At 44.7% G+C, this 21,685-nt stretch overlaps 1 protein-coding gene across 13 annotated transcripts in view; it reads left to right on the top strand.

Annotated features, from left to right (window-relative positions):
* ap3b2 (adaptor related protein complex 3 subunit beta 2) overlaps positions 1-21,685 on the top strand; it is a 107,248-nt gene that overhangs the window by 75,059 nt on the left and 10,504 nt on the right. For 6 of the 13 annotated variants that reach the window (XM_014124029.2, XM_014124031.2, XM_014124030.2 and 3 more), the window contains exons 18-22: positions 6,578-6,692; positions 7,468-7,654; positions 13,723-13,894; positions 15,443-15,530; positions 15,899-16,011. In XM_014124029.2, the coding sequence (XP_013979504.1) occupies positions 6,578-6,692; positions 7,468-7,654; positions 13,723-13,894; positions 15,443-15,530; positions 15,899-16,011 (675 nt within the window). Of the gene's footprint in view, positions 1-14; positions 75-5,692; positions 5,732-6,577; positions 6,693-7,467; positions 7,655-13,722; positions 13,895-15,442; positions 15,531-15,898; positions 16,012-21,685 lie in introns of all 13 variants that reach the window. The other 7 variants (XM_014124028.2, XM_014124018.2, XM_014124019.2 and 4 more) reach the window with 2 other exon arrangements.

The raw sequence follows: 21,685 nt of genomic DNA on the forward strand, positions 1-21,685 counted from the left end.
CCCTCGGTCCGCAGATAGAGGAGGTCATAACCAGCAGTGGGGGGCGGATCGGCTTGCTAGGAGACACGCGAGAGGTGCCTCCCGTTTGAGAGTGCAGTGTATTTTTACTGATTGCTCTACTCTCTCTAATTTCTCTGTACCACTTAAACAGGGCACTTCAGTGACTTAAAGAGAGAGTTCATCCAAATGACTAATTCCAGACACTTGAAGGGGTAGTTTGCCCAAATAACTAGTTGATCTTATCTTATCGTATGGATAGTCTAGCTACACTCTTAGAAAAAAAGGTGCTAAGTAGAACCATATAGGGGTCTTTGGTTTGTCCCCATAGGGGAACCCTTTTTGGTGCTGGGTAGAACCCTTTGCAGATGATTCTATCCAGTGGTGGAAAAAATCCTCAATTATCATACGAGTAAAAGTAAAAATACCTTTGTCATGTCATGATCATTAATGTGTTTGACTGATATTTTATAAAATAATTACACACCACATTCAATTATTACGCAATTAAATTAATCATAAAACAATTCATTAAGTAGTAATCTGGGGCACCACGGGAAAAGTTATTTAACGAGTTACTATCTCCTGACTAAACTCTGCACGAACGCTAGCATAAATGATGAAACAGCGATATACAAATTGGCGTAATTATTTATTTACTAACTAACTAAATAATCATACAGAAATACATAAACACACACACACACACACACACACACACAGTATAGTTATTGGTTACTAACACAATGCAGTGAAAGGACCCTAGTGGACTAAACCGATATGACATGTTGTTACACAAAATGGCGGATTCAAAAGACAGGGAAAGGGAGAAACAAAGGAATTCCACTATCGTACATACAATTGAATAATACTTAAACAGCTGCAGACTGAATGTTCCTATGTTGTCTTCTTCTTTGAGAGAAAGAGTTTCTAACCATTTCGTATCTTTCAGCTCACGCTGTCGGTTACGCTGGTCTAATGTAGAGTCTAACCATTTTACATGCCCGTAGCAACCCAGCAATGTACTATATCTAGAGATTTAAATTCCTACCATTTCAACGTGCAGCCACGCTCCACGTTTTTCTGGTCTCATAGAGTCTAACCATTTGTGACGTCCGGTTCAACACCGTCCACCTGGTTGGTCTGATATGTTAATTCTTCTAGAGGGGTTTTATGCACTCTGGCAAAAGGGGCGTTCCATGACGCCGACATAATGTCTGTGCCCACGTGGGTGTGGTCACTGACTGGTTAAGACTTTATATGAAAAACAATTTTTTCATTTAGAAGGCTAACATCATTATTCTTTAAATACCCACGGACCATTTCCAATGTTTGGATTACAGAAATATTGTTCATTATCCAGCCTTTTGATGTTGTTGTTTTGGCGGGAGTAATCTCCTTGAAACAAAAGGTTTCATTCCCCTTAATCCTGTTTCTACGAGGTATTTATGAGCGTCATAAAATGGCCAACGTCACCCCTCTCCCCCTCTGCCGGAGAGAGAGGGCGCTGTAGAGCGGACTCACTGTAACCTGATCCTTCGGCTCCTCACAGGAGAGTCATGACACCTTAATAGAAAATGTCTCAAGTAAAAGTGAAATTCACCTAGTAAAATACTGTAATTATGAAATATATATGTATAAATGCAACATGTAAAGTGTTGGTCCAATGTTTCATGAGCTGAAATAAAAGATCCCATAAATGTTCCATACGCACAAAAACCTTTTTTCTCTCCCATTATGTTTACATCCCTGTTAATGAGCATTTCTCCTTTGCCAAGATAACCCATCCAGGTGTGGCATATCAAGAAGCTTATTAAACAGCATGATCATTACTCAGGTGCACCTTGTGCTGGGGACAATAAAAGGCCACTCTAATGTGCAGTTTTGTCACACAACACAATGCCACAGATTGCAATTTGCAGTACGTCCAACCAGCCGCTCAACAGCAGACCATGTGTATTGCGTTGTGTGGGGGACCGGTTTGCAAATGTCAACATTTTGAACAAAGTACCCCATGGTGGCAGTGGGGTAGGCATAAGCTACGGACAACTAAAATAATTGCGTTTTATCAATGGCAACTTGAATGCACAGAAATACCGTGATGAGATCCTGAGGCCCATTGTGAGGCCCATTTTTTTTAAGGTGTTTGTGAACAAAAGATACATATCTGTATTCCCAGTCATGTGAAATCCATAGATTAGGGTCTAATGAATTTATTTCAGTTGACTGATTTCCTTATATGAACTGTAACTCAGTCAAATTTTGAAATTGTTGCATGATGCGTTTATTTTTGTTCAGTTTAGGGATTTCCTCTGACACCACCTGTTATAGAGGTCCTAGATGGCAGGGAGCTTGGCCCCAGTGATTTACTGGGCCATATGCACTACCCTCTGTAGCCCCTTGTGGTCGAAGCCAAGCAGTTGCCATACCAAGCGGTGTTGCAGCCAGTCAAGATGCTCTCAGTAATGCAGCTCTAGAATATTTTTTTATAAAAAACATTTTTTGACCCCTTTTTCTCCCCAATTTATTCGTATCCAATTGGTAGTTACAGTCTTGTCCCATCGCTGCAACTCCCATACGGACTTGGGAGAGGTGAAGGTCGAGAGCCGTGCGTCCTCCGAAACATGACCCAGCCAAGCTGCACTGTTTCTTGACACAATGCTCGCTTAACCCGGAAACCAGCCGCACCAATGTGTCGGAGGAAACACTGTACACCTGGCGACCATGTCAGCGTGCATGCGCCCGGCCTGCCACAGGAGTCACTAGAGCGCGATGGGACAAGGACATCCCGGCCGGCCAAACCCAAGGTATTGTTGTGCCCTCTTCACAACTGTGTTGGTTTGTGTGGGCCATGATAGATCGTTAGTGATGTGGACACCGAGGAACTTGAAGCTCTCAACCCGTCCCCAGTCCATGATCAGCTCCTTAGTCTTGCTTCCGTTGAGGGAGAGGTTGTTGTCCTGGCACCACACTGCCGGGTCTCTGACCTCCTCCTTATAGACTGTCTCATCGTTGTCGGTGATCATGCCTACCACTGTCTTGTCGTCAGCAAACTTAGTGATGGTTTTGGAGTTGTGCGCGGCCACGCAGTTGTGGGTGAACAGGAAGTACGGGGGGACTAAGCATGCACCCCTGAGGGGCCCCCATGTTAAAGGTTCAGCGTGGCGGATGTGATGTTGCCTACCCTCACCACCTCGGGGTGGCCCATCAGGAAGTCCAGGTTCCAGTTGCAGGGGAGGTGTTCAGTCCCAGGGTCCTTAGCTTAGGGATGAGCTTGGAGGGCACTATGGTGTTGAACGCTGATCTGTAGTCAATGAACAGCATTCTCACATAGGTGTTCCTCTGGTACAGGTGGGAGAGGGCAGTGTGGAGTGCAATTGAGTTTGCGTCATCTGTGGTATGCGAATTGGAGTGGGTCCAGGGTGTATGGGATAATGGTGTTGATGTGAGCCATGACCAGCCTTTCAAAGCATTGCATGGCTACATATTTGAGTGCTACGGGGCGATAGTCATTTAGACAGGTTACCTTGGCATTCTTTGGCACAGGGACTATGTTAATCTGCTTGAAACATTTAGGTATTACAGGCTGTGTCAGGGAGAGGTTGAAAATGTCAGTGAAGAGACTTGCCAGCGCATGCTCTTACCCGTCCTAGTAATCTGTCTGGCCCTGCGGCCTTGTGAATGTTAACCTGTTTACATCGGCTACGGAGAGTGTGAACAAACAGTCGTCCGGAATAGCTGGTACTCTCATGCATGGTTCAGTGTTGCTTGCCTGAAGCAAGCATAGAAGGCATTTAGCTCGTCTGGTAGGCTCGCGTCACTTGGCAGCTCGCGGCTGGGTTTCCCTTTGTAATCTGTAATAGTTTGCAAGCCCTGCAACATCCGACGAGTGTCAGAGCCAGTGTAGTAGGATGTGATCTTAGGCCTGTATTGATGCTTTGTCTGTTTGATGGCTTGTCAAAGGTCGTAGCAGGAGCCATCAAACAGGCAAAGCGTCAATACAGGACTAAGATCAAATCCTACTACTCCGGCTCTACATCTCCGGCTCTACATCTATGTCGGATTAATGTCCCGTTCCTTGAAAGTGGCAGCTCTAGCCTTTAGGTCAGTGCGGATTTTGCTTGTAATCCATGGCTTCTGGTTGGGATATGTACGCACTGTCACTGTGGGGATGATGTCATCAATGTACTTTATTAATGAAGCCGGTGACTGATGTGGTAAACTCCTCGATGCCATCGGATGAATTCCGGAAAATATTCCAGTCTGTGCTAGGGAAACAGTCCTGTAGCTTAGCATCCGCTTCATCGGACCACTTCTGTATTGACCGAGTCACTGGTACTTCCTGTTTGAGTGTTTGCTTGTAAGGAATCAGGAGGATGGAGTTATGGTAAGATTTGCCAAATGGAGGCAGAGGAAGAGCTTTGTATTTGTTTCTGTGTGTGGAGTAAAGGTGATCTAGAGTTCTTTCTCCTGAAGTTGCACAGGTGACATGCGGGTAGAAATTTGGTAAAACAGATTTCAGTTTCCCTGCGTTAAAGAAAAAACGCAACTGGGGCGTTGCCTCTGGATGAGCATTTTCTTGTTTGCTTATGGCCCTATATAGCTCGTTGAGTGGGGTCTTAGTGCCAGCATTGGTTTGTGGTGGTAAATAGACAGCTACGAAAAATATTGATGAAAATGCTTGGTAAATAGTATGGTCTACAGTTTTTAATGAAGTATTCCAACGCCGCTGAGCAGTCTGCAGGATATAAATATTAGAGACCGCACACCAGCTGTGGCACCATATTAAAAAAGATTGGTGTTGGATGTCAAAGTGCCGATTGGTTTAGATGGGAATTCACTTATTACTATTACTTAGCTGAGCCTATAAAGGATGGTAAATTGCTACTGGTATTCTATGAACATATTTCAAGAATTAATGCAATAGAAGTCCAAGTCAGCTCTGTCTCTTATAGCTATTTATATAAAGAGAAAGTTTCAGTTTTGAAATGGACCGTAGCTAGATGGATAGTTAGGCTACTGGTCTCTAATTTTAGTAACTGAAATTGGACTTGAGTTAGTGGTACAGTTTATGTATTTTGCGTGTGAACTGCTGTGTTTGACTCTTACTTGTTGTGCGGTGGGTGCCAACCTTGTTTCCAATCCAAAATCTGCCTCTCTCGATCTTCTATGTTCCTCTCCTCATGTATTCCACCATTCAACCCCCGCTGGATTCATTCAATCAAGGTTGCACTACCATAGCGAAGTTCAAATAGCAAACACCACCTCATGCTTTACCATTGATATATAGTCTTTGATATTGGATGTACTGTAATGATTATGATAACCATAAGTAATTGTGAATTTGTTAACTTTAACTTTATTAAGTTATTTAATAACTTGGTTAAAGTAAATTAACAAATTGCTAGTTGAAGTAATTTCAAGTTGTTGAAGTAATGTTTAAGTACTTTGGTAATGTTGTTTAATGAATGCTTAATTATGGTTAAATAATATTTTTTAAAGAGAGTAAGATAAAGCCTTGTAGTAACAATCGCTTAGAAGTGAAAACTGTTTTTGAACATCTACAGTATTGAGTAAGTGGAACTTGAATCCGTCTGTTCCTTTTTGCCTTGTTTTTTATACCTCTTTCTAGACTTTTCTTCCTTTTTGTCATGTCACTTCCATCCCAATCTTTTTCTTTCTTCCGTCCTGCCAGGTTATTACGCTGCTTGAAAGAGTCACAACTTTAACCAGCGTGAGTCAGTCAGTGGCAAAGAGCTTGCCTCTTTGAGCCCCCCCCTCCCCAAAGCGCCAAAGTGCTTTTTGACACCCCCGGCCTACCGTAGCTGCTGTTCTGTGCCTAGCTAACTCAGCAAAACTACCCAGCTCAGCAACCTCCTCTGTCTCTACCATTAAAGAGTCGATTCCTTCAGAAGAGTTGACGGTCCTCCCACTTGTTGAAACTTCTATTCTTCTTACTTTTTGTGGTTGTTGTTGTTGTTTTTTGCATGTGAGATAAACAACTAACATACCATATCAGTAAGAATAGAAAAGAATACACCCTGGTTAATATAATACATTTTAATGTTGTTACATTTTTCAGTGCCAGGACATTGACTACTCCTGGAGGACATCACATCTTTATTGGAACTACTCCCTTTAAAAAATCTAAATCAAACACTATTACCGAACTGGCCATGAAGGCATCACCTGGTGCTGCCACCTAGCTGTGGAAAACAATGAATACAAGTTAAACATGTTATACAGTACATGTTATGACAATTGTGTAAACTAAAGCTTGACGGGACTGTACCATATTGGAAGCCCATTATGGCTGGTTGGTTTGGTTCACAGGGTCAGCCCCAGGGGGAAGCAGTCATGGCCATGCTGCGTCTTCGATCCTTGGCTGCATCCGAAATGGCACCCCATTCCCCTATAGCGCACTACTTTTGACCTGAGCCCTATGCGGGCCCTGGTCAAAAGTATTGCATTAGGGAATACGGTGGCATTTCGGATGAACCCCTCTTCTCTGCTTCCATTGAAATGCTTCGGGACGTGGTGGTGACACGGCTGACTCTTTGACCTCTGACCTCTTTGCCAGGTGCCAGAGTGGACCAAGTGCAGCAGCCGTGAGAAAAGGAAAGAAAAGAAGGCGGACAAGCCATTCTACTCCGACTCGGAGGGCGAGTCTGGCCCGACTGAGTCTGCTGACAGTGGTGACTAGGGCTGCTTACTTCCATACACAACCCCCTTCACCACACGTCCTAACATGAAGAATAATACTGTGATAACGTAAAACGCGTTTGTGTGCGTGTGTGTGCATCCGTGGAAATGTTTGCCTGTATGTGTTTTATCATGTCCTATGAGTAGGGTTGCAAAGGGAGGGTATATTACATTTCCCAGTAAACCACCGGAATATGGGAAACTTTCATGGTTTTTGTAATTTTCATAAAATAATAAGATAAGATGATTTTTAAATTAAAGAAAATTATGAAAAAGCTGTTAAACATTATCCTAAATATAACCCATCAACTTAGTGAATACCGTTGGTGTTTAATATCAGGGTTTCAGCATGAAATATCCTTTATATTTTTACAGCACTTTTATTTATTTTACTATGTCAATATGTCTTTGTTGTAAATGTTTTGGAGGCAGTTGTGAAAAAAGTCAATAGTTGTGACAGTTGCAGAGGTAATTGAAAACGATGCCATTGTTGATTCAATGCTTTTTTCATTTATTAGCCTATTTTCCACTACAACCTCATAGAAAATGTGGAGACAGATATAAAGATGAACAAAAAATGTATATTTTATATGAATCCATTTTTTTATTCAAGTATAAACTACCAAAGTTGCCATAGATTACCTGTTAATTCAAAAAAAATCTGAAAATGCCAATAACTTACAGGTCTTTTGCAACCCTACCTTCAAGTATATGAGACAGAATCTGTGTAGGATGGGATGAATATGAACCTTTCCTCTCCACCCCCAGCCTCAGACACAGCCAGCGGCTCAGAGAGTGGCAGTGGCAGTGAGGAGAGCGGCTCGGGATCCGAGAGTGAGGAGAGCAACGAGGAGTCTGAGTCTGCAAGCGAGGAGGACGAGGAGGACGAGGGGAAGAAGAAAAAGAAGAATGTGGAGAAGATCAAAGCAAGGAAACCTGTTCCAGAAAGTGAAAGGTAGCACACATTTTTCTCTTAAAGAAGTGTTCCGGAATATTGAAAAACGACCTTGTTCTTTTTTAAACCTCACGTTTAGGGACTCGACATGTCAATGTATGGTTCATAAATGCATAATAAACAATCTACATTCTAACCTGCCATCCTTTAGAATGTGCTCGTTCCTGTGATGTAGTGAACCCCCACTCTGAAGCAAGTTTTCAAGTGGCTGCATGGCTTACCATTAGTTATTTTGATAACAGTGAAAATACATTGAATGCATCAATCAAATCCATGCATTATAAGTGATAAAACATTTCAAATTATAAGTTAGATGTATTAGACCTCGGTAGTGGTTTCATTTATCTCTTTCAATGTATTTCTCTGCAAACCAGAACATGTTGTGCACTAAAGATGGCATTGTAGGCACACAATCACATTAGAAGGGCATTGTTAACCCAATCAGAAACACTATGCTCATAACTTGTATCTCCTAAATGATGTTTTTGGTGTATTTTGTTAATATTTTAGAATATATTGTGGAATAGGCTATAACATTTTTACAAGGCACACGTCCATCCATCCCTTTCGTGAATCGCAACACAACATACAACTTTGATGCGCTCGAGAAATGTGTACTGCAAACTTTCACTCACTTTTTAGATGAAAAATTATTGGCTTACCTTGGTATTCAGTATTTTATTAGGATCCCCATTAGCTGTTGCGAAAGCAGCAGCTACTCTTCCTGTGGTCCACATGAAACATGACATAATACAGAGCAGACCAGAGATGATGGCGCCGACAGAGATGGTCGCTTCGCGTTCTTAGGAAACTATGCACTATTTTGTTTTTTAATGTATTATTTCTTACATTGTTACCCCAGGAAAGAACTATTGGATATAAGAGCAACGTCAACTTACCAACATTATGACCAGGAATACGACTTTCCCGAAGCGGATCCTCTGTTTGGACCACCACCCAGGACAATGGATCGGATCCAAGTAGGCGACCCAAAACAACGGCGCCGCAGAAGGGGCAGATGGAGCGGTCTTCTGGTCAGGCTCCATAGACGGGCACATCGCTCTCTGCTCCCGAGTATACTACTCGCCAATGTCCAGTCTCTTGACAACAAGGTAGACAAAATTCGAGCAAGGGTTGCCTTCCAGAGAAACATCAGAGATTGTAACATTCTCTGTTTCACGGAAACATGGCTCACTCGGGATATGTTATCAGAGTCGGTACAGCCACCCGGTTTCTTCACACATCACGCCGACAGAAACAAACGTCTCTCTGGTAAGAAGAAGGACGGGGGTGTATGCCTTATGATTAAAGAGTCGTGGTGTGATCATAACAACATACAGGAACCCAAGTCCTTTTGTTCACCTGACCTAGAATTCCTTACAATCAAATGCCATCTGCATTATCTACCAAGAGAATTCTCTTCGATTATAATCACAGTCGTGTATATCTCCACCCCAAGCAGACACCTCGACGGCCCTGAAAGAACTTCATTGGACTCTATGTAAACTGGAAACCATATATCCTGAGGCTGCATTTATTGTAGCTCGGGATTATAACAAAGCTAATCTGAAAACAAGGCTCCCTAAATTTTATCAGAATATCAAATGCGCGACCCGGGCTGGCAGCATTCTGGATCACTGCTACTCTAACTTCCGCGACGCATACAAAGCCCTCCCTCACCCTCCTTTTGCCAAATCTGACCACGACTCCATTTTGTTACTCCCAGCCTATAGACAGAAACTAAAACAGGAAACGCCCATGCTCAGGTCTGTTCAACGTTGGTCCGACCAATCAGATTCCACGCTTCAAGATTGCTTCGATCACGTGGACTACTGGGATATGTTCCGGATAGCCTCAGACAACATTGATAGATACGCTGATTCGGTGAGCGAGTTTATTAGCAAGTGCATCGGTGATGTTGTACCCACGGTGACTATTAAAACCTTTCCCAACCAGAAACCATGGATTGATGGCAGCATTCGCGCAAAACTGAAAGCGCAAACCACTGCTTTTAATCATGGCAATTCGACCGGAAACATGACTGAATACAAACCGTGTAGCTATTCCCTCCGCAAGGCAATCAAACAAGCGAAGTGTCAGTATAGAGACAAAGTAGAGTCGCAATTCAACGGCTCAGACACGAGACGTATGCGGCAGGGTCTACAGTCAGTCACGGATTACAAAAAGAAAACTAGCCCCGTCGCGGACACCGACGTCTTGCTCCCAGACAAATTAAACAACTTCTTTGCTCGCTTTGAGGACAATACAGTGCCACTGACATGGCCGCTACCAAAACCTGTGGGCTCTCCTTCACAGCAGCCAACGTGAGTAAAACATTTAAACGTGTTAACCCTCGCAAGGCTGCCGGCCCAGACGGCATCCCTAGCCGCATCCTCAGAGCATGCGCAGACCAGCTGGCTGGTGTGTTTACGGGCATATTCAATCAATCCCTATCCCAGTCTGCTGTTCCCACATGCCTCAAGAGGGCCACTATTGTTCCTGTTCCCAAGAAAGCTAAGGTAACTGAGCTAAACGACTATCGCCCCATAGCACTCACTTCCGTCATCATGAAGTGCTTTGAGAGACTAGTCAAGGATCATATCACCTCCACCCTACCTGGCACCCTAGACCCACTCCAATTTGCTTACCGCCCCAATAGGTCCACAGACGACGCAATCATACTGCCCTAACCCATCTGGACAAGAGGAATACCTATGTAAGAATGCTGTTCATCGATTACAGCTCAGCATTTAACACCATAGTTCACAATACAGTGGTAGGCTTGATTACCAACAATGACGAGACGTACTACAGGGAGGAGGTGAGGGCCCTCGGAGTGTGGTGTCAGGAAAATAACCTCACACTCAACGTCAACAAAACAAAGGAGATGATTGTGGACTTCAGGAAACAGCAGAAGGAGCACCCGCCTATCCACATCGACGGGACAGTAGTGGAGAAGGTGGAAAGTTTTAAGTTCCTCGGCGTACACATCACGGACAAACTGAAATGGTCCACCCACACAGACAGCGTGGTGAAGAAGGCGCAACAGTGCCTCTTCAACCTCAGGAGGCTGAAGAAATGTGGCTTTTCACCAAAAACACTCAAACTTTTACAGATGCACAATCGAGAGCATCCTGTCGGGCTGTATCACCGCCTGGTACAGCAACTGCTCTGCTCACAACCGTAAGGCTCTCCAGAGGATAGTGACGCAGCACAACGCATCACCGGGGGCAAACTACCTGCCCTCCAGGACACCTACAGCACCCGATGTCACAGGAAGGCCAAAAAATACTCAAGGACAACAACCACCCGAGCCACTGCCTGTTCAACCCGCTATCATCCAGAAGGCGAGGTCAGTACAGGTGCATCAAAGCTGGGACCGAGAGACTGAAAAACAGCTTCTATCTTAAGGCCATCAGACTTTTAAACAGCCATCACTAACATTGAGTGGCTGCTGCCAACATACTGACTAAAATCTCCAGCCGCTTTAATTATAAAAAATTTGATGAAATAAATGTATCACTAGTCACTTTAAACAATGCCACTTTATATAATGTTTACATACCCTACATTACTCATCTCATATGTATATACTGTGGGGCTGTCACAGATTCCTTCGTCGTCAGACGATATAGCAAAATCATCGTCGGAGAAAGTGGACCAATACGCAGCGGGTTGCGTGTTCAACATCATATTTATTAAAGGACGTTGACCACGGAAAAACAAGAAATGCATACAATACGACAGGAGACAGTTTCGCAGGCTATACCTAGCAGTGCAAAACACAACTACCCACGAAACACAAAGACAAACACACCCTACTATATAGGACTCCCAATCAAAGGCAACTCAACACACCTGCCTTCAATTGGGAGTCCAACCCCAATTAACTATACATAGAAAAACAAACCTAGAACCTATACCAACAACTAACACACCCCACTACACCACACACAAAACCCCATAATACAAAACAAAATATACCTCTGCCACGTCCTGACCAAATATAATACAAATAATACCTAAATATTGGTCAGGACGTGACAGGGGCAGCAGCGTAGCCTAGTGATTAGAGCGTTGGACTAGTAACTGAAAGGTTGCAAGATCGAATCCCCGAGCTGACAAGGTACAAAATCTGTCATTCTGCCCCTGAACAAGGCAGTTAACCCACTGTTCCTCAGCCGTCATTGAAAATAGGAATATGTTCTTAACTGACTTGCCTAGTTAAATAAAAAATATATATATACCATCTACTGCATCTTGCCTATGCCGTTCGGCCATCGCTCATCCGCTTATTTATATGTACGTATTCTTATTCATTACTTTACACTTGTGTGTATAAGGTAGCTGTTGTGAAATTGTTAGATATTACTGCACGGTCGGAACTAGAAGCACAAGCATTTCGCTACACTCGCATTAACATCTGCTAACCATGTGTATGGGACCAATAAAATTTGATTTGACATTAATAGACAAGAACAGCTCAAGAACAGAAGTACATCCATTTAAAAATGGCACATGTAGCCTACATATCAATCCATACACACAAACTATCTAGGTAAAATAGGGGAGAGGTTTTGTGCTGTGAGGTGTTGCTTTATCTGGGTTTTTTTAAACCAGGTTCGCTGTTCATTTGAGCAATATGAGATGGAAGGGAGTTCCATGAAATAATGACTCTATATAGTACTGTAAGCTTTTTTGAATTTGCTCTGGATTTGGGGACTGTGAAAAGACCCCTGGTGGCATGTCTGGTGGGGTAAGTGTGTGTGTCAGAGGTGTGTGTAAGTTGACTATGCAAACAATTTATAAAAAGAAGTGATGCAGTCAGTCTCTCCTCAACTCTTAACCAAGAGAGACTGGCATGCAGAGTATTAATATTAGCCCTCTGATTACAATGAAGAGCAAGACGTGCCGCTCTGTCCCGGGCCAGCTGCAGCTTAACTAGGTCTTTCCTTGCAGCACTCGACCACACGACTGGACAATAATCAAGATAAGACAAAACTAGAGCCTGCAGGAATTGCTTTTTGGAATGCGGTGCCATGAAAAAAGAGCATCTATTTATTATGGGCAGACCTCTCCCCATCTTTACAACCATTGAATCGATATGTTTTGACCATGACGGTTTACTATCTAAGGCAACACCAAGTAATTTAGTCTCAACTTGTTCAACAGCTACACCATTCATTACCAGATTCCCCTTTATGTTGTCTAAACCGTCCATCCAAATCAAATAATTGAATGTGTCCACTTTTTGTCTTTATAAAAATTCACACACATATTCTATGATATCGGGCAATCCAATGTAGGCAACACTACAGCTGTTAATTGCCAGCGATCATCATTCATCACGTAGGCATATGATATAATTGATACCTGACTTTCAAGGAGTAGGAGATTTGATGCAAACATAAGCATACATTTTCCGTTGTATAAAATTACATTATCACATTCGCTTGCTCGTTTGCCATACTAATCTGATGAGACCATGCGTGACAACCGAAGCTGATAGACAATGTTGATTGGCAGGTGGAACGATGTCCAATGAGGTTGCAAGATTAAAGTGGGAAGTGGGATCAGGTCAGCACAGTATTGTCCAATGAGCCAAACATGAACACCCCACATGCACACCACATCTTTTTTTTCTTCTCTTCACTTCTCACACAGAGGCTCGAGAACAATGATGTGATGATGTGCACAATTGTGCGCAATTTTCGGGGACACGTTTTGACTCGTGAGCGTTCCTTTCAAAACTACTGGCTAAAATTATACAAAACCTTTATAACGCATCTTTAATATCAGCCATTGACAATGAATTGTTGGCCCTAATCTCAATTATACATAATCTGGATAATGATTAAAGAGGAATTCCAGTCAAAAGTTGAAATTGTAAATTTTTTTCTTTACCTATTAATTCATATTCAATCTGATATGTCTACCAAGTGTGTAACCCAGGGAATGTAGTCAAAATCTGTAGCAGAGCACTAGGACATGCAATGCTATGACATGAGCTCTAAAGATGTGAAATTCCTTCATTAAACCTTTGATACTTGTTGACCATTGCATCACAGTGAGCAGAGCAGTGGAGAGGATGAGAAGAAGAGCGAGAAGAAGAGCAAACCGCGGATTGGTAGCTCCGAGTCAGAATCCGAGGAGGACGACGATAGTGAATCAGAGAGCAGCGAGTCAGAGGAGGAGGAGTCAGAAGAAGAGTCAGAGGAGGAGACCAAGAAGAAAAAGAAGGTGGGTAATGAGAGAGAGACTCGAAAATACAATTACTACAAACACACACACACACACACACAGAGAGAGACGTAACACACACATTCTACATTGGCATTATCTGATGGTTGGCATAAAGCACATAGATATTCTTTGATGTCAACATTCCCAATGGACTATCAAAATAAAGAAAGTCGCACACTCCATGTATAAACTTTAATGGGTATTTACCAACGTTTCGGCATCACTGTGCCTTCCTCAGGGTAATGTCATGAATACTTGAACCAGGTTATGTAGACACCCCGTGCAATTAGTGTAACCAATGACAGTAGTGAGGGGTGTGTCATAATGATTAAGTTAATTAAAATGAATTTGTGAAACTGTAAAAAATAGTATATGGCATATTAAATATATTACGCTATTGTTATCATATAGAAACATAATGGAATATTGTACATCATATTAGCATCAACATACATTATTGTTTCATTCAATTTCACATCATTTCGTATTTCATTTCATTTTTGTTACATGTAATCTTTTGGTTCAACCTTAATATAGAATGAGCATCGTCAACAGGGGGAACATATTAGGTGTACGCTAATAAACTGTAGAAATATTTTTTTAATTTTTATAAGACTTCATAAAGGAAAAACGTACATAGACATTGACATTCTACATTGGCATTATCTGATGGTTGGCATAACGCACATAGATATTATTAGATGTCAACATGTATCCCAATGGATACAGTAAACTAATAAACTTAAAGGGCAAATCTTCCACTTTTCAACCTCATATTCATAATCTCCACCACCAACCAGTGTCTACATATGTGAAAACAGTGTTTCTATGATCCATGGTTAAAATCGAAATGCTTCTCTGTGACATCACAAGGTAGGATCAAAACCTGCAATGAGTTTCTAGCCTAAGGGAGGGTATTTTCTTGCTCCCCTCAAATATCAGTGTTTGAAAATCACTGTTTTTAAAATGTTTTAAGTTTTGATGATTTTTTTTTTTTTTTTTTTTTGATGTCATTGATGTCATTAGGTAGAACTTGTTAACAAAAAAAATTATACAAAACGTCGAAGTTCGCCATTTTCACATATATTGACACTGGTATTGTGCTGGAGATAATGAAAATGAGGTTGAAAAGTCGTGGAGTTGCCCTAGGCACTACTTTCATGTATCTGCATGTCTAGCCCTTATATTTAGCCTCACATTGAAGTGTTTTACAATTTGACATAAACAGAAACATTCATGAGTTTTATTGACAAATGTAAAAAAAAAAAATTAAAAAGAAAAGGGCTGCCAAGTAAAAACCTGATAAAAATGAATTTGTTTGCTCATTGGGAAATTATGGAAATTATGGAAATTACTCTTGTATGGCTTGTGAGCATCATAGAGCAAACACACTATGTTTTAAAAGGGGTTAGAAGTCCAAAACTCGCCAGCGTCACAGTGGGACTGTATGAACATATTCCTTTGCTTTTTCCTCCTTTAAACACTATGTTCAGGTGGCAGGTCTCCTTTTGCTTGTGGGTTAGTTTCTCTTTCTCTTCTTTTCAGACCACAGCATCTAAACCTCCATCCAAACCACCCAAAAAAGAGAACAAGAAAGAAAAGAAAGAAATGTCTCTGCTTGATTTTGATGACTGTAAGTTCACCTCCTTTTTACTAAATCCACGATACCAGGAATACAGTGACAGTCTACACTTTCCCCTCAAGTGGTCCTACATAGAATTTGAATGGGATGATGAACGATTGGTAATGGATGTCACTGGATAAGTCTATATTAATTATGTTCAGATTTATTCACTATTTAAAATTCTAAGTCAAATGTTTCAAATCGAATATATCCGTGTCTGTGGTACTGAACATTGCAACTTCAGAAGTCCACAATTACCATTGTCCATGATGCAGAATCGCCGCTATTTGCTTGTTTGTTTACATTAGCACAGCATCAGACTATAAATGATTGCTCTCCAGTCTTTGAGAAAACGCTGTGCTCCTTCCTCTTCCTAGTTGACCCCGCTCCATCTCCGTCTCAAGTCACGCCCCTCAACAACTTCCTGTCCAGCAGCCTAGTGACAGATCTGGAGGGCTTGTCCCTGACCGACAACGTTCTGTCCCCTACGGTGAGTACCCTTTCTAGGATATAAACTACCCATAGCCCCTAACCCCGAGGGCCCTAAGCACTTCATATAGATGTAGATTGATAGAGAAAGATAATGTATGTAGATTTAAAGAGAGATTAAGTACCATACATTCCAAGCTTTAACATTTTGTGAGTGCCGATTTTACTGAATATTTTTGAAGATGTATAGTATTTTCTGGTAAATTTTAGGGGTTAACTGTAGTATCATCTAAAATAAGAAGGCACAACAATGAGGTTCAAGCTTCAGCATGTTTATTAGCCTAGTCTGTGCATGTCATACATGGGTACGGATACCCACAAGGGCCATCCTACTACATCTTCCCCTCTCCAATGAAAAATAGTTCAACATTCAGAACCACTGAAGCATAACTGAAATGCAATTTGGAAACCAGTATTATTCTCTTTAACACTTATGCATTAACTTAGGTACAGTCTCTTTTTGCTGGGTATGGTCCCCAACAGTATGCATTCTATTCATGTAACATAGTCTTTCAGCCACTCTGGTGGCTTCACATCCCTTTTTGGGCGAGCTTGTGGCTCTGTGGGAATGATTTTTGAGCGATCTTGTGGCTCTGTGAGCATTCCCTCTCCTCCCTGTTTTTGTGCATTGTCTGTGGCCTCCTCAACCTGTGTGCCTGGTAAATCTGGAAGAGCTCTGAGGTGTGTTTTGTTCCTTCGTACCTCCTCGGAGCCTGTGTCCACCACATAGGAGCGTGGGGCATCCGCTTTCCTCAGCACTATTGCTGGTGTCTTTTGGTTTGTAATCCACATACGTTGACGTTCTGTCAGCTCTGGCCTCTCCGTAGCACGGTGTCTCCGATTTAAAGTCTCCAGTTTGTGTTTTTTTCAGCCATTTGTCCTTCTCAGTGAAGGCCTTCCTGTTAGGCCATTGGGGTTTAAGCCCAGACGGCGAGACAGGCAAGGGAGGGAGCACAGCCTCCTGGCCATCAGGAGCTCGGCAGGCGGCGGCCCATGAGATGCAGTGGTGTAACTCTGTAAGCTAACAGAGCCATGTACGGATCCTTGTCCTTTTTCAACAGTCCTTTGACTGTTTTCACAGCTCTCTCTACCTCACCGTTGCTCTGTGCATGGTAGGGGCTTCTGGTCACGTGTGAAGTTCATATTCTACGGCAAAAGCAGAAAAGGAGCTTGCGGAGAATTGGGGAGTGTTATCTCTAACCAGGACCTCAGCGACCCCTTGCCCGGAAAAAATTGACTTTAGTACATTGATAACACCAGCTGATGTGGTTATGGGTGTCTTTTTCCATAAAAACGTATTTGGCCATACCTTTTGCCATGGCTGTTTTGGCAGCTCCGTTGCCATCATTGGTTCAGGATGACAAGGTTGACATTGTGCACACACCTCACACTGGGCCACCAGCTTGGCAATCTAAGTACTCAGGCCCAGCCACCACACTGACTGTTGAGCCCTCAGTCTGCATTTGGTTATCCCCATGTGTGCCTCATGCACTCTCTAGAATTTCCGGTTGTAGAATCTCTGGGATAACTATCCATTGTCCTTTCATGAGAAGGTCTCCATTACAGTGGAAGTCACATTGGTGCACCCAATAGGGCTTCAGCAGTTGAGGCAGTTCTTCCTGCCTGGGCCATCCCTTTTTGCACTGCTGTACTATCTGTCGGCAGATGGGGTCTCGCTGTTGCTCCTCTGCAATCTGCTGCAGTTTGGTCTGAGATGCAGGTAGACTGTCTCTTACTGCATTAATGGACACCTGTACCTCACCCTCCAGACATTGCTCCTCCTCTGTTAATGGACGTTTAATTGGGGCATAGAGAGTGTGTCTGCTGTGATCAGTGCCTTCCCTGGCACATACACCATCTTGTAGGTGAACCTCAGCAATCTGAGGCGGAAGCGCAGAAGTCGTCCAGTGCTTTTGTCCCTAACAGAGCCAACAGTGGTTTGTGGTCAGTCTCTGCTGTAAACTGCAGGTCAATAAGGTATTGTGTAATGGTTTTCTTAGAGAAGTGGAGGAGTCAGGCGCAGGACACAGGGATAAAGGTAAACAAACGTGTTTACTAAAATTATCAATCAATCTTCTCATCAAAATTACATCGTTTGGAGAAACACCTCCAACTACACAAAACAGACAAACAATCACCGACAAGACAAACAGGAAATGCAGAGGTTTAAATAATGAACATAATTAGGGAAAATCAAGACAGGTGTACACAATAAAGACAAAACCAAACGAACAGTGAAACATCGATCGGTGGCAACTAGTAAGCCGGTGACGTCGACCGCCGAACGCCGCCCGAACAAGGAGATGGGTCGACTTCGGCGGGAGTCGTGACAGTACCCCCCCCTGACGCGCGGCTCCAGCAGCGCACCGACACCGGCCTCGGGGACGACCCGGAGGACGGGGAGCAGGGCGATCCGGACGGAAGCGGTGAAAATCCTGGATTAACGACGGATCCAGGATGTCTTCCGCCGGTACCCAGCTTCGCTCCTCCGGGCCATACCCCTCCCACTCCACGAGGTACTGAAGGCCCCTCGCCCGACGTCTGGAGTCCATAATGGCTCGTACGGTATATGCCGGGGCCCCCTCGATGTCCAGAGGGGGCGGAGGAACCTCCCGTACCTCCGACTGCTGGAGCGGACCAGTCACCACCGGCCTGAGGAGAGACACATGGAACGAGGGGTTAATATGATAATCAGGGGGAAGTTGTAACCTATAACAAACCTCGTTCAATCTCCTCAGGACTTTAAATGGCCCCACAAACCGCGGACCCAGCTTCCGGCAGAGCAGGTGAAGGGGCAGGTTTGGGGTCGAGAGCCAGACCCGATCCCCCGGTGCATAAACCGGGGCCTCACTGTGGTGGCTGTCAGGACTCGCCTTTTGCCGCCTGATGGCTCGTTGAAGACGTACATGGGCAGCGTTCCATGTCTCCTCCGAGTGCCGAAACCATTCATCCACCGCAGGAGCCTCGATCTGGCTCTGATGCCATGGTGCCAGGACCGGCTGATACCCTAGCACACACTGAAAAGGGGTAAGGTTAGTGGAAGAGTGGCGTAGGGAATTTTGGGCCATCTCCGCCCAAGGGATAGATGATGCCCACTCTCCCGGCCGGTCCTGGCTCTGTGGACCGCTCCTCTGTATCATACAGCCGGGACACTGCGTCTGCCTTGATGTTCTGGGAACCTGGTTTATAGGAAAGAGTGAAAGAAAAGCGTGTGAAAAACATAGCCCACCTAGCCTGGCGAGGGTTCAGTCTCCTCGCTGCCCGAATATACACCAGATTTCGGTGGTCAGTCCAAATGAGGAAAGGGTGTCTAGCCCCCTCAAGCCAATGTCTCCACGCTTTCAGAGCCCCGACAACTGCTAACAACTCCCTATCCCCCACGTCATAGTTTCGCTCCGCCGGGCTGAGCCTCTTCGAAAAGAAAGCACAGGGGCGGAGTTTTGGTGGGTTACCCGAGCGCTGAGATAGCACAGCCCCTATTCCAGCCTCGGATGCATCCACCTCAACTATGAACGCTAAGGAGGGATCAGGATGCGCCAGCACTGGAGCCGTGGTAAACAGAGCCTTCAGGTTACCAAAAGCTCTGTCCGCCTCAGCCGACCACCACAACCGCACCGGTCCCCCCTTCAGTAAGGAGGTAATGGGAGCCGCCACCCTGGCCATAAACCTCTGGTAGTAGTTGGCAAACCCTAAAAACCGCTGCACCTCCTTTACCGTGGTTGGAGTCGGCCAATTACGCACGGCTGAAATGCGGTCAGTCTCCATCTCCACCCCTGACATGGACAAACGGTACCCAAGGAAGGAGACGGACTGTTGAAAGAACAGACATTTCTCCGCCTTGACGTAAAGGTCATGCTCCAACAGTCGACCAAGCACCGTACGCACAAGGGACACATGCTCAGCGCGGGTGGTGGAGTATATGAGAATATCATCTATATACACCACCACACCCCGCCCGTACAGGTCCCTGAAGATCTCATCCACAAATGATTGGAAGACGGATGGAGCATTCATTAACCCATACGGCATGACGAGGTACTCATAGTGCCCAGATGTAGTGCTAAATGCCGTCTTCCACTCATCCCCTCCCCTGATACGCACCAGGTTGTACGCGCTCCTGAGGTCCAATTTTGTGAAGAAGTGCGCCCCGAGCAATGACTCTGTCATACTGGCGATCAGAGGTATCGGGTAACTGTATTTCACAGTAATCTGGTTCAAACCTCGATAGTCAATGCACGGGCGTAAACCTCCATACTTCTTCTTCACAAAAAAGAAGCTCGAGGAGACAGGTGAAATGGAGGGCCGAATGTATCCCTGTCCCAGAGATTCAGCAACATATGTTTCCATAGCCGCCGTCTCCTCCTGTGACAGAGGATACACGTGACTCCTGGGAAGTGCAGCACCCTCCAGGAGATTTATCGCACAATCCCCCGGTCGATGGGGTGGTAATTGAGTCGCCTTCCTTTTACAGAAGGCGATTGCCAAATCGGCATATTCGGGAGGAATGTGCATGGTGGAAACCTGGTTTGGACTTTCCACCGTAGTGGCACCTAAGGAAACACCTAAACACCTCCCTGAACACTGACAGGACCATCCCTTGAGAACCCTCTGTTGCCACGAAATAATAGGATCATGAGAAGCCAACCAGGGAAGCACCAACACAACGGGAAACGCAGGAGCGTCAATCAGAAAGAGACTAATACTCTCTTCATGACTCTCCTGCGTCACCATAGCAATGGGAACTGTGACCTCCCTAATCAGCCCAGACCCCAAAGGACGACTATCTAGGGCATGTATAGGGAAGGGAACATCAACGGGAACAATAGGAATCCCTAATCTATTGGCCAAAGACCGATCTATAAAGTTCCCAGCTGCGCCTGAATCTACTAGCGCCTTATGCTGGGAATGCGGGGAAAACCCCGGAAATCTTATAGATAACCACATGTGAGCAATACTCACCTGAGATGAACCACCAGTGTTCCGCCTACCACCTCGACTACCTGGAAAACCTCCCCAGCACCGACCAGCAGTGTGTCCTCTGCGGTCACCTCTGGTGCATGGAACGGTTTACCCTCCGGTCTCCCTAGTACCAGCCCCGCCCAACTCCATCGGTGTTGGGTCTAAGGGACTGGAGGATGGAACCAACGGACCCCGATCCGGACGTCCGCGGGAGGCCAGCAGGTTATCCAGCTGGATAGATAAGTCCACCAGCTGGTCCAGGTGGAGGGTGGTGTCCCTGCAGGCTAGCTCCCTACGAACGTCCTCTCGCAAACCACACCTGTAGTGATCGATCAGGGCCCGTTCATTCCATCCTGCACCAGCCGCCAGAGTTCTAAAATCCAGTGCAAACTCCCGAGCGCTCCTCATCTCCTAGTTTAGATGGAACAAGCGCTCTCCCGCCGCTTTTCCTTCTGGTGGATGATCAAATACTGCCCGAAAGCGGCGGGAGAAGTCCTCGTAGTTATCCCGAGTCGGGTCTTCCACCTCCCAGATGGCGTTGGCCCACTCTAGGGCTTTACCAGTCAAACAGGAGATGAGGGCGCTCACTCTCTCGCGTCCCGAGGGCGGCGGCTGGACAGCCACCAGGTAGAGCTCCAGCTGGAGTAGGAACCCCTGACACCCGGCAGCTGCTCCGTCATACGCTCCCGGGAGCGAGAGCCAAATCCCAACGGATC

This window comes from Salmo salar, chromosome ssa10 (assembly GCF_905237065.1).
Source record: "Salmo salar chromosome ssa10, Ssal_v3.1, whole genome shotgun sequence".
In the NCBI taxonomy this organism is placed as follows: Eukaryota; Metazoa; Chordata; class Actinopteri; order Salmoniformes; family Salmonidae; genus Salmo; species Salmo salar.